The sequence below is a fragment of the Zophobas morio genome, unplaced genomic scaffold (genome assembly GCF_036711695.1).
Source record: "Zophobas morio isolate AGI-343-1 ecotype UQ-CSIRO unplaced genomic scaffold, CSIRO_AGI_Zmor_V1 ptg000311l, whole genome shotgun sequence".
Lineage (NCBI taxonomy): Eukaryota > Metazoa > Arthropoda > Insecta > Coleoptera > Tenebrionidae > Zophobas > Zophobas morio.
In genome coordinates this window covers 320,307-333,786 of record NW_026972415.1, presented here as the reverse complement: position 1 = coordinate 333,786, position 13,480 = coordinate 320,307, and the positions used below count along the sequence as shown (strand labels likewise).

The following is a 13,480-nucleotide window of genomic DNA, read 5'->3' as shown; positions in this document are numbered from 1 at the left end:
AGTGAGCAAAAAACTCTGCAAAAAACTCTACATAACGCCAAACACTGCATTTTTGCCCTGAAAAATAGTTTTTTGCCACATGTTTGCATAACGCGAAACCCACATGGCATTGTGTTCCTCGATGGATCCAGTAAAGCACCGCTAATGAAAACGAACACCCGTCAAGTAAAGTTACCTTATTCATGAATTGGCTCACACGAAGAACATGTAAGACGGAATTTTGGAATTTCTAATGTAATCTTAACTAACACTGGGCTTTTGCCTACAGTCAAAATGCTACCACCAATGACCCAACCTACGCATTTGCCAAAGTTCGAGTTGCCTCTCGCATTAAGATACAAAGATGCAAAGGTTGCGCACAGGACATGCTCAAAAAAAAGAGCATCGCGCTATCTACTTGCTTAACTCTTATAACGGTTTTTTGTAGAGCTTATTTTCAAAAAAAGTATTGCTTCTTAGTGTATATACAGATATTTTAAAACTGGTTTATTCATGTATAATAATATTGCTACCTGGCTAATAAATCCAATTTACTAGTTTATGACTACTATTAAGTGGTCTTCCAAGTTTTTTAAAGGTCACTAGAAATTATAACTAGCTTACTAAAATACAAGTAACTTTCATAGCTAAGTACTTTAAGATAATACTTAGCACTACAATGGCATGGAACAATAACGCTTTACCTGACCGCCGGTACAGGTCGCCAAATCTTAGTTCTTCGACCATTTTAAAGCTAGCCAGGTAGAAAAAGTCATGGTGCATGAATCATCAAGTGGTAAATTTTTAAAGCTAAACTTTGTAGTCTCTACGCCTGAGCAAATTAGGTTACATGTCCTGTTTCGCTCCTTGGGGTTCTATTGCAAACTTTCCTTTACAGTACTTAACTGAATGCTACTTCTCTTGGGTTAGTCACATCAATATGCATGCATACCGATATACATAACTTAAGGTAGTTAGTAGTAGCCTAAATTGCTAGCTCTGGACTGTTCTTTTCATACTAAGTCCCTCTCTTAAGATTTGTTTCTCATCTCTTTCTAATTTTAATTCAGAGACAGGTAAAAAAAAATTATTTACCAACTTAGAATCGAGGGAAGCAAACCGATAATTCACCTAAGCTTTAATATAAATTATTCCTTTTAGCTTCGGCGATATTCAATAAAGTGAAGTCAAATGATTGTATCAACTCAAGCTAATAATTGTGCATTGTCTTATAGCCTTAGCTACAAAGGAACTGAAGTCTACTTCTATGATTGTTAGACTAACAAAGTTTAAGTTAAAAGTTGAGGGGTAAGTTCAATTATTAGTTCACGTTGAACGCTGCCGCTGACTAGACACAACCAACACAGTAGACTTGATCTTTCCAGGATAGCTTCAGCCTACCTAGCTGTGTTTTAGCGCATAAACGCATAGAAGTATCTTAGCTAAAAAAGAAAGGTTGTCAGTGTCTTCCTTGCTTGTATTCCCTGTTAGATGATCTGACTTTCGTCATTTGTCTATCTGCCATTGTTGAAGTACTCTTCGTCTTAAAATTAGTACATGTATTAACCTTCCTACTGTTATGCAAGAAAATTAGAAGGCATGAAACTATAGAGTTAGTTTGGGAAATTGTTAGTTCCTTACTCACAAAGGTTCTGCTTAGGTAGAACAAAACAAAATAACACTCTAGAAATGTAATTAGCTTGTTCTACCAAAGTAGAATGGAAAATAAGGAAACAAATAAGGTAAAATCCTGTATTCACCGGGTGCTTCGGTAAGTCCGAAGGGGCTACGTCATCCCACCCCGGGAACATGGGAGTAAATTTCCACTCCAGCGGTTATCCCCCCGGACGGCAGCGCCGCCCTTCGGGTCAGGTAAAGACTACATTTCCTTTGTATCTAAGACTATAAGACAATGTACAATCATTAGCTTAAGTTAATACAAACATTGGTTTCACTTTATCGAATGTTACTATTCGCATCGTATCTGGATGCCTATTACACAATTATGGAATGCGCTCTCGTAGTACTGGCGTACATAGTTGTGGCTATTGTAAAGTGCTTGCTTCTCACATAATAGTATATTAGTATATAGTAATTATACTATATTAATTGTGTTAGTTACTAGTATATACAAATATGAGCGGCACCTTGTGAGATTTTTTGTATATTTTTTATTGCATTAATAATTAGGTTATATTCGTTTATTGCAATTTGAAACACGACGTTGATTATTTTAATATTACATATTTGTGTTTAAATCATTGTCATGTTTTAAATGAAAGAGTTTTAATCTCGTTATTTTGTGTATCTATTTTCGTATTCGTTTTTTATTTAAAAATAAATTGGAAAACTTACCATGAAAAGCTATTTTATTACATAACTCGTGAACAAAGTTTTCGGGGATGTTAATTTTACAGGTTTGAAGGTTCGAGGACTAAGAAATATATATATTGTTAACGAAGTGAATATACATTATAATTTTAATGTAATATAATATGTAAAATTTGAAATTTGCTACACTTCTAAATTTTGTTTAATTAGTTTAAACTCCCCTACGAGCATACGCATTTACTTAAAGCATGCAGTTCGCGTGGAAATCCCCTGTATTAAACCCCATAATACTTCTAGTATGCTAACAAGATTTGAAACCAACGAAAATTAATGCATTGGTCTTTACTTTTTAGTCTACTAGTATGAATTTGCTATTTTTTAACTCGCATATCCTCTAAAAAAAAAACTAAGTATTTTTTAAAAAGATAAAATGTAAGGATATGTAACCTTACAAATTCTGATATTAAATGAATAAGTTAGGTACTCTTTAAGGAAGTATTACTAAAAAAAGAGTAAATACAGGTAGTAGGTATGTTGTAGCCTCAAAATGATTCAAAGTACAAAGGCCACTTTAGAAGGAAAAGTTATAATACGCTTTATTGACTTAAAATTATATATTAAAATAAAATAAGCTAGAAAAATTACCTAGATTATTCCCTTCCCATAGATTATTTTAAAAAAGTATTGAGTTTATATGGCCTTTTACCTTACACTATCAAGAGAAGAATAAAGTTTACTTAGTTTATTAATCAAGAGAAATAGGTTATTTCTCATATATTTTATATGAGGATGCCAACATTCAATCTTTTCGTTAGGCCGTGGTACTTGAAGATTTTGGGCCGAGAAATAAACTCGTACAGTTTTGTTAATTAAAAAAATCTATTATTATATTTAACACGACTTAAGACTGAAAAAAGTTTTATAAGTCAGTAAGGTTAGAATTACCGACAAGAACAAATAGATAAAAATCTAGTAATTATTTAAAACAAGGTTATGTTATTACAATTAAATTAAAAAGTTGACTCTACTTGTTAATTATATGACCCAATTACAGGGTACAGTTAAAAAAAAAGGGTAGATTCCCCACAACTGAGATATGCTCTTTGAATTTATATTAATTTTACCTAGTTGATTTAATCTATCAGGATTATTTGAAAATTGTTTATATATATTCATATTCATTCAATTAAAACAATATTCGATCTTCCCTTTTTTGGTATCTTTTCAGTCTGTAGGGCTGTAAAAGAGTTTTAGGATTATTATCTAGAGCAAGTTTAATATATTGTTGTGGTCTATAGGGTCGAACAAAGTGTTGTTAGTAACTGTCTACAGGATAGTTTATTGGGAGCTTGACGACTAGAGAGCGTATGTATTATTAAAGGAGACTAAAGCTTAGAAGGAAATTTTAAACACTAATCTTAGTAAAGTTGAAAAGTAATCACATTGATATTAAAAGGTTTTATTAGCTTCATAACTTATTTCTCCCTATATGTTTCTTAAACTATCCTGATTTTAAGGCATCATGAGGCCATCAGTTGTGATGACTTAAAGACAATTAATACTGTGTAATAGGTTAGAGAATACTCAAAATAAAGTATATATAATGAGCAAACTATGAATATAATACTCTATAGAGTAAACAAATGAGAAATTAAAATATTGAACGAGTAAAAGCTGAGACTGATCAAATACTAAAATACGATAATTTAGTAACTACAAAACTGAGTAGTAAAAAATGTAACTTAACTGAGTAGCACCTCTGATATTAATGAAATATAGCTTGAAGACGTCATTTTTTCATCCAATATTAATATTTGCTAAGTGGTATCAGATCATTTAAACACTTCTTTGACATTGCTTAGCTTTATTCAAGATATACTTGGTAGCATTTCCGATAGTTACTGGTTTAATACAACTTGCTTTATTATTTATTTATTTATTTTTATTTGTTATCAACAGGGATTCCTTTTAAAATTTTAATGTTTCCATTTTAAAAAGCAAAGAATGTAAGAATGTAATAAAGGAAATATTACAGTCAAATTTAATGAGAAGCCCTAGAAACAAAATACATCTCCGTTGTATACTCTAAATGATATCAATTTGTCCTGTAGAACAATAGAAAAAAAATGACTTCCTGCTGAATTACTGAGACAGAGGTGAAACATTAGAGCCAATGGATTTATGTGAGGAGGCCAAGTCATTATTTTCTGTGGAATTTAGTAAAGATAGTGGTATCAGCTAGATATTCAGTGACCATGTACTGAAAACAGGATCTCCATGTAATTATTCTTTCGCAGCGTACGTTGTGATGCAACTAATAGTACTCCCAGCTACTACAAAAAGTATTATATATAACCTGCAATTTATAAATATAGTAAATGGCATGACTTTAGACCAAAATAAAAATTCAGTGGTTTTGTAAACCCAGCTGCCATTAAAAAGCTTAGCCGGATATAAAAATTTATTTGAACGAATACTATAAAAATTTTCAAAAAATTTCAACTCATTTACGTTTAGTATAAATAATAACTGTATTTTACGGTTCGAAGAACACTCTTTTAGCGAAAAAGGTGCGTTGTTAGTAATGAGAGCGGTTACCGAGTAAGGTGAAGCTATCGATATTGTTTTTGTGACTATCTAATCCTATATCCAATGAAAGAGAATTATTTAAAGGTATACCACTTCTCAATCTGATAGTAGTGATGTGGTATTATAACATCGACTTTAAAGTCTATTCCTTTACTACTTTCTATAATGAAAACAAAACTGATGGATAAGTACTTTTAGATTACAATGATATTATTATTCTATCCATAAGTTTGATAGTATGGAGGCGACGTTATTATAGTATATAGAACAACGTAAAAGAGAGGATAAAAAAGGGCACTGCTAGTGTAACGTACCAAAAGGTAAATTCACTTCTATGATGGTGAATGGGATTGTGTATGAAAATAATAGTCAATAGATAATTGAACGTCTTCAGCTCCATTAGATTAATAAAAGGGACAAACAAGACGGAAAGACTAGAGAAAACACAAACAGATCAAACAGGGTCTCTAGAACAGAACAAAACAGATCATACGAGAATAAAAGACGGGAATAGAATTTCGTAGCAAAAAAGAGACACCCGTACTATTAAGTTAGCCACGATTTTGGGTTTCTCAAGAATGGCTAACAAATAACGTGCGCTGCTTTAAGAGCTACGAGGAAGCATAACCTAGGGGGAATAGACCCGGGTTTTATAGCTAACACATTTCGCTAAAAAAAACTAATGAGGTAAACTTGCTATTAGATAATTTAAAAACGAAATTAGACATTAATATGTGCTTGATAACTCTGTTCCTATAGGTAGAGCGATATCTGATGTCGTCACAAATTATAATGGAAGAAAGTAAGGATAACTTTCCAGCTATAATTGTTTGCAATCGGAATAAGTCCAAACAAACATATTATATTGAATTGACTTCTTTTCTATAGTAATTCTTTCGTTTTCACTATTTTTTCCTAAATTACTAATATTCGACGCTCTTTTCATAGGAAAGTGTCGGACGGGATATGGTATTGCTAGTGAGGACATTGGGGATGTAGAGGGATTGGGTAGGAGACGATTGATTTTTAGGGCACTAAATACAATTCTTCTATAGGGTGCAATATCTAAAACTTTAGCGGACTAGAAGTATTTTGTCGGAAGATGAATAGTTTTTTAACAAAGAAAGAAATTATTATAGAAGCTGATATATTGAAGAAATGAGGCATAGAATTCAGTAAATTTTAGCCTTTTAGTTTTAAATTTCGAAATTATACTTTTATAAACTAATTTACAATCTTTTATAATGGTATTTTTTCTTTTCGTAAAAGTTGGTTTTTTTATAAGCAGTAATTTAATATACATATAATGTTGTCGGGAGAAAGGGGTTTTTGAGTATGATTAAATGTATGCTTGAGTTAACTCTACCAGCAAGCTTTAGCTAAGAATGATTTGATAAAGAAAGCTTCCAATATTGAGCTAAATAACTTTAGGACTTTGTCTTGAAGCGAATTAGTAATCGCGTTGCAAATAAAAAAAATCTAATTGCTTTAGGAAGCAATTGACTCAAAAACGTCTTAACCAGTAAAGAAATAGGTAGTGCTAATCCAAAGCTGCCATCGAACAGTTTTCCATACATGTATTCTTATATTGGCCCTTACTAAGTTTTAACCGCATACTAATTGTACCATTCTTATTGTTAATTGGCCGGTAAAAACAGCTTTTCGAATTTAAGGAGAGTAAAGCCTGCTCATGTCGAAAGGCTTGCTGGTTCTTCTGCTCCCTCTTTTAGTTCGTCCTTTTTTCAAATTCGGTTTTTCGTTATTCTTATCCCTCCCAAAAGTTTCATTTATTTTTTTTTGTGCACACTTTTTAGTTACAAAAATTTTAGTTTTAACTGATTATCTACAGCTGAAAATATTTTAAACTTTTTTCTTTCCTTTTTAAATTTTTAAAAAAAATTGTTTTAAAGTTTAGTTAACATAAATTATTATTACCTTGTTTTCTTACTTTAAACTGAATATTAAAACTTGCTTTTATTTTAATTATCATTCTAACATCTAAAGCTCGACTTTAAATTTTTGAACTACAAAACTATTATGTTTAAGCAATTGATTACTTGTGTAAACATTTTTTTTTATAGTTATTCAAGTTTAATGTCTAGAAGATCTGACCCAGGAAAGCCACCTGGTAGGGGACGGGGAGAGTACAGCGGCGGTAGAGGGGGTTATGAAGGGGGAGGAAGAGATGGGTATGGCGGTGATAGAGGAGACCGCGGAGGTCGTGGAAGGGGCGGTCGGGGTGGTGGTGATAGAGGAGACAGAGGAGCCCATGGAGGCGGGCGTGGCGGTGGTGTTGATAAAGGAATCAGAGAGCAGGCATACCAAGGTAACACCTTTTTAGGCTAACTAGGCAGCTTGTTGGTCTTACGTGATCGCATTTGGCGTTTATAAAGTTTTGCCTTTATACATACCCGAGCCTCTATGTCTATATTAAAGGTTTAAGAAATTCTCTGGGAGGCAGTTCATATCAAGCTGCACTTAGAAGAGTGATTAATGAAGTTTTTAGTCCTAATAATGGCCAGTATCGCAAGGCCCCATGTGGCATTATGCTTCCGCTGGGCGAAGTCCTTCGCGGTTTCAGGGTTAAATCAAATATGTTTTCTTTAAATAAATCTCCTTCCACCAAACTATACCAAGTCCCTGTGCATGTTCATCTTTATAAAGGTTACTGGTAACTTTTAGTGGGTAATTTTCGCTTTATTTACTTGAACTTTTTTCACAGAAGACCCATCTAATAGAGAAAAGAAGGTTTTGGGCGTAAATCTTGCTATCGAAGGTGATATGGAATTAAACCGGATGATTATTGCTAAAGTTTGGAGCTCCTCTTCCGAGCTTAAAAATATTCCTTATGCCTACGACGGCCGCTCCCTTTTGTATGTGGTCAAACCTTTGAATAAGGAGCTTATTAAGGAAGTTGACCATCCAAACAGAAGGGCTGGTATAGCCCCTTCTTGTTTGCGGTTTCCTGTTCCTTCCGCTATCTTTTTTCAACTGTAGGCAAATGCCCGGTGTTAGTTAAGCTTACTTTCTCCAGCGCCGTCATTGCGTCAGAGGGACAAGGTTGGAGGCCTTCGCTCGCTTTCTTAGCGCGAGTATGTATTTGTTTTTCTGCGTGTCTCTAGCGATGTCTGTGATTATCCGGGGGTGTATCAACTCGCTGGCCATGGCGAGCAGATCCAGTGGCGACCCTAAATTGGTAATGTCCGGATATTCTGTACTGAGGCAGGACTTTTCCGATTATATGAGGATTCCTGGAGGTTCCGCGCTGTCATTTTCTCCGCTCGAGCAGAACATGCTCGTTTATTGCCTGCTTTACAGGTTTTTATGCACTCTTGGGGTATTCCTCGTCGTTACGCCCCTTTGAACTGGGGCATGCCCTCTGCGTGGACTCAGTCGTCAGTGCCGCAGTAAAGCCGGGTCCACTGCTCGATTATATGCTGCTTGTTGCCAATGCGAGAACCCCCGAAGAATTTCGTATGTTCCCGTCGGTCTCTTGCACGAGTCAACTTTTTCTTGCCTTTGGTTGCAGTTCGTAACAGGCTCCGTTACTGGGACCGGCTTCTTGAAGCTGTTAAAGGTCTCTCTTTTGAAACGAGGCATTTGGGCTACTCCAGAAAATATAAAATTAAAACCCTTTCCCACTCTACTTCTGCCAATCACGAGTTCAAGTGGGATTCTCCTCATGGCGCGCGCACGGGCAATGTTGTGACATACTTCAAAGAGGTGACCACTCTGCTTAAAAGCGCGGCTTGCGTTTCATTCTGTTGCAGATGTATCGTATTAGTCTCAAGTTTCCCGACGTTAACTGCCTCCAAGTGGGCACGGAATCGAAGCCTAGAATGTTTCCTCCCGAAGTCTGCTTTGTCATCCCCGGACAAACCAGAAAACGTTTGTCTTCTGAACAAACGGCTGCCATCCAAAGGAAGGCGGTGGTCCCTGCTGCGGAGCGCTATAACAGGTTTCCTCTTTTGTTTCTTTTTTCCTTCTTATTTTATAATATCCGGTGGCTTCGATTTCACAAGAATTCAGGAAGGCTGCGATTTATTCATAGAAAGCATTGAGAAGAATCCCATGTCCAAACTTCTGAAACTCACTATGGACACCGAGCCGCTGGCCCCCTCCGAAGTGGGAATTATTCCCGCCCCCGTACTGCAATTTTACGGGGAGGTTGTTGATCCCAAGCTGGACGGAAAATGGCGTGCTTCCAAGTTTGTGGTTCCCTCCCGCTCCCGCCTTTGGTATGTCTATTGAGCCGCGTTCAACCGTGAAAGTGCTCCGGCTAAAGTGGCTGTTGCTGCCGGTTGTAGGTGTGTGGCCAACATGGACCATTTCTTTCCGGACACCCAAAACTTTGCTAGAGGTTTCCGGTCCGGCTTGATCGGCCACGGGTATGTGGTGTCCTCTTGCTTTCTTCGTTAGCTCGGCTCATTCGTGGTATAGTTTGGTGGTCTCCGAACCGCTGGTCATAGAGATTGACCGTGGGGAGAGCGCCGACGCCTTTCTCAAACGCGTGTGCAACGCCTTTCGAGAAAGGCCAGACATGTTATTTTTCATTATTCCTGAGACCAAGGAGAGAGGGGTGTCGGAGAAGGCAAGTAGCACCGATTTGAGGAAGAAGATCAAGCTCATGGAGTTTGAAAAGAAAGTTGTTACACAATGCTGCAAGTCAAGCACTTTGAAACGAACTTCCGGCATGCTTTTTACTAACCTGGCCTTGAAATTTAACGCTAAACTGGGTTGATCGTGCTCATCAATGATGCACGTGTCTTTTAACTAATCACTTGTCTGTATTAAGGTGGAACGTCTCACTTTGCTGGGGTCAAAACTAGTTCTCGGGGCCAACCTGCTGTGGAACGCCCCTGGTTCCTGCGAGACGGCCACACTATGCTTATAGGAATTGATGTTACTCACCCAAGTGGAACCGGTTCGAGTGAAACTGTTTCATCCGTGGCGGCCATTGTTGGGAGTATCAACGAGACGAACACCATCTATGCCAGCCACATATTTACGCAGTATAAAAACAAAGCCGAGCTACTTTCAGAGGTCTTGTTAAATTCTGTGGCGCTCCTTTCCGCCCTTACACGCGTTGGCTTGATAGGAGGGGATCCACGATGCCCTCGACAAGCTACTCCCCGCCTATGCCTCGCAGCACAACAAGCAGTTTCCTCGCCGCATCATAATATTTCGTGACGGTAGGAGCATTCTACTCGCCTCGCCCCTACGCAGTGCACTGACCGCCAGCGTCCTTACAGGTGTGTCTGACAGCCAGTTTGAGCAGGTAGTCGACCAGGAGCTCCAACACTTTCGGAAGGCTCTTTCCACTCACTATGCCCGCGAGTTGCCCAAGCTAGCCCTCATATCCATACAGAAGAGAAATCGCGTCCGGCTATTTATGGAGGACGGGGGAAACCGGGTGATTGGCAATCCTGTTCCAGGTCATTGAGTACAAAAGTGGCGTGCCCTTGATTGGTAGCTTTTCTTTAGGGCTCCTTATTAACGATCTCCTTCCTCGCCCGGATATTCATAACTTTTTTTTTAAATTCCCACGTGGCTTTACAAGGTTTGCGTCTCGTTCATTCTGCCTTCGAGTCGTTTTTTTTTCGGTATTGCGCACAGGGACCTCCAAGCCCGTTCACTATGCCCTCTTGTGCGACGAAATCGGCCTTTCCTCGGACTTGCTGAGGCTGTTTGTCTACACGGAGTGCTATAACTTCCCTCGCTCTACTACCGCCATTTCGCACCCGTCCGCCACCCGCCTTGCCCACTTGGCTGCGTTTCGAGGGCAAGAACTTAATGATCCCAAAAAACCCGAGGTGTTGGAAAATTACATTAGAAATTCCAAAATTCCGTCTTACATGTTCTTCGTGTGAGCCAATTCATGAATAAAGTAACTTTACTTGACGGGTGTTCGTTTTCATTAGCGGTGCTTTACTGGATCCATCGAGGAACACAATGCCATGTGGGTTTCGCGTTATGCAAACATGTGGCAAAAAACTATTTTTCAGGGCAAAAATGCAGTGTTTGGCGTTATGTAGAGTTTTTTGCAGAGTTTTTTGCTCACTATTAGTATTCGGCCGTAAATCATATCGCAGTAGTTTGCATACTGTTGTTAAAGTCGGTGTTCAATGCCGCGTGTTCATATAAACATTGAGCCTCCTTGGACACAATCAGAAAAACATATTAACTGTAAAATTCCCTTTTCATTTATTTTTAAGGCGTGTAGGCAAAACTGTTCTGGTCACCACTTTGGGCGGATGTCTTTATAACTAAAAGAGTTACTTTAAAGACCGGTTTGTTTTTTCCATAAAGCTCTAAGCCACAATTAAAGCGATATAGATGAGTGCATATTTTACATAATTTTTGAAGCAATTACTGGTGTCTAAGTTAATGATAACATGATTCTAGAATCACAAACGCTTCTGGGGCTATATTAAAAAGCTGGTTGAGATATTGAAATAAAAATGGGTAGTAATATACGACAATTGAGATTTGAAGCCATTCTTAGATCTTCCAGAGTAAAGTTACCGCTACCAACCCCCCACAAAAAGACTGTAATGCTGAATACTATAAACTTGTAAGAACCTTCGTAAATAATAATTATTTTAAAAACCTGTATCACGTAAACCACTACATTACTAGGAAAATATATGCTTGACAACTTCTTGATGACCAAAAGAGTTCTAGGAAGAAATAAATAAACCTAACTATATGTAAAGGATATCGGAGATGACAATATCTATTTGCATTATACCCAAATGCGTTTGGGTAATTCATTGCAATAGGTCGCATTAGTGGAAGTCCAAAAATTGACCTGGAAAACTGAATACATGGAATTAAGTAAAGTGAGGAGCTACACGCAAGTGGTGGAGAATTTGCTAAACAAAGTAATGGCTGAAAAAAGGTTTCGGAACGGATAATGATGCAGAGGAGATATATGCAGGGGGAAAGAGCGAACTAAAGTTTTCGACAATGTAAAGTTATTGTAACATCGCGCTAAACAAGAGTCAAGAAGGCACAAACAAGGAAGTTAACTATATTAAGGCAAGTTGTTCAATGTTATATGTTCAATCTAAAAAGAGAATCTTTTTTTATATATCATGTCAATCCTTGGAATACACAAAAAGATTGCTTACTCTGCGGCTAAAAATGCCTCTTTACTTGCTGAGCATTTGCTCTTTTAATCCTTTAACTACTAAAAAAAATATCATAGCGAATATGTAGAATACGCAGAAAAATGTATAGACACTGCGTTCAACGGAGAAAATTCTGGATTACAAAACCCTTGCACGAAAGAAAGAGCTTGAAGCTATAATCCATCACTCTATACTAGAGAGGGCAACAGGCTTCGCGGTATCACTAATAAGATGCTCTAACATCTAATGACAACAGAACCACCTTTTTACTAATCCATTCAATTCAATTATACTCAAGTCTTATTCCCTGAAGAATAGAAAAACGCTGACATGCCACAAAACACGCACACTTAGTAATATCAGCCAAGTCACCCCACTTTGTCTACTCTTGTGCCTAGGTAAAGCACCCAGAGCAGTAATACTAATAAGACTAGAAACCTTTGCTAAAGATAAACATATAGTAGCAAATTGCCAATTTGGGTTTAGATGCAATCATTCAACAACTCAACAGAATTTATGACTTTCTCAAAGAAAGTTAACAGGAGCGATATTCTTAGAAGACAAAAAAGCATTTAATAAGTTCTGGCACTACGGCAATTTTTTTAAAATAATTAAACGTAACTTTCCCAAAAACCTCACACTTATAAATCAAATCCTTTCTGCTTGCTTTTTCTACCAATATTATTACAAAGAAATCTTCTAAAAGTAAACTAACTAAAGGGATTCCTCAAGAGCATCTTCTTTCACCACTTTTTTTTTCATCTAACTTTTATGATATACCCACAGTTTACAGAAGTTCCGGTTCAGCCCCCTTAGCAATAGGGCAACTTCTGCTCTTAAATACTTTAAAAATATTTTGACCAATGGCAAGTTACAATTAAAACCGCAAAAAGTAGGGCTCTCCGGAGATCCCCTGAGCGATTACGTTAAATACCTCTGCATAACAAACAACTCCAAACTAGATTGGCATGTCCACACCACCTATGTTATTATAAAGCGAAGGCTTTAAAAACACTCCTTAGCCACTATGTGCCAAAAAAGTAAACTTAACCTCAAAAAAAATTAATGCTTTCTAAATCTCTGGTAAGACTGAAACTTACGAGTCAATTGCGTGGTCCTATATAGGTGTCATTATTAAAGACTTCGAATCCTATAGAACAATTTTCTTTTGAACTAGCCAGAGCGCCAGTTCGGCCGCATTTGTGACTTACACAGGGGCTGTGTAAAAGTGAATTTTTCAAAGACCCTTTTTCAATCAACAAACAGTTGGTTCTCAAATTTCAGCGCATTCTTACCAACTTTCGACCAAAGTTGTAGCTTACGATCCTAGCTACTACAGAAAAAGCAAAAGTCCCAAAGGTATTCTCAAGGAAACCTTTAATAATAACAATGATATTTAAAATACTAAATAATTATGCTTATAGCAATAACTATTGTAATAATAATAT

At 37.0% G+C, this 13,480-nt stretch overlaps 1 protein-coding gene across 1 annotated transcript; it reads left to right on the top strand.

Annotated features, from left to right (window-relative positions):
* Nucleotides 1-273: 273 nt before the first annotated feature.
* Nucleotides 274-12,595, top strand: LOC135119864 (uncharacterized). The gene is made up of 18 exons (XM_064044246.1): nucleotides 274-351; nucleotides 715-775; nucleotides 1,215-1,287; nucleotides 6,981-7,225; nucleotides 7,336-7,563; nucleotides 7,622-7,837; nucleotides 7,897-7,959; nucleotides 8,022-8,156; nucleotides 8,218-8,373; nucleotides 8,429-8,622; nucleotides 8,670-8,857; nucleotides 8,922-9,137; nucleotides 9,207-9,287; nucleotides 9,340-9,635; nucleotides 9,695-9,942; nucleotides 9,998-10,091; nucleotides 10,152-10,334; nucleotides 10,384-12,595. The coding sequence occupies exons 1-18, from the start codon at nucleotides 274-276 to the stop codon at nucleotides 10,767-10,769; spliced, it is 3,141 nt and encodes a 1,046-aa protein (XP_063900316.1). The 3' UTR covers nucleotides 10,770-12,595.
* Nucleotides 12,596-13,480: the final 885 nt, after the last annotated feature.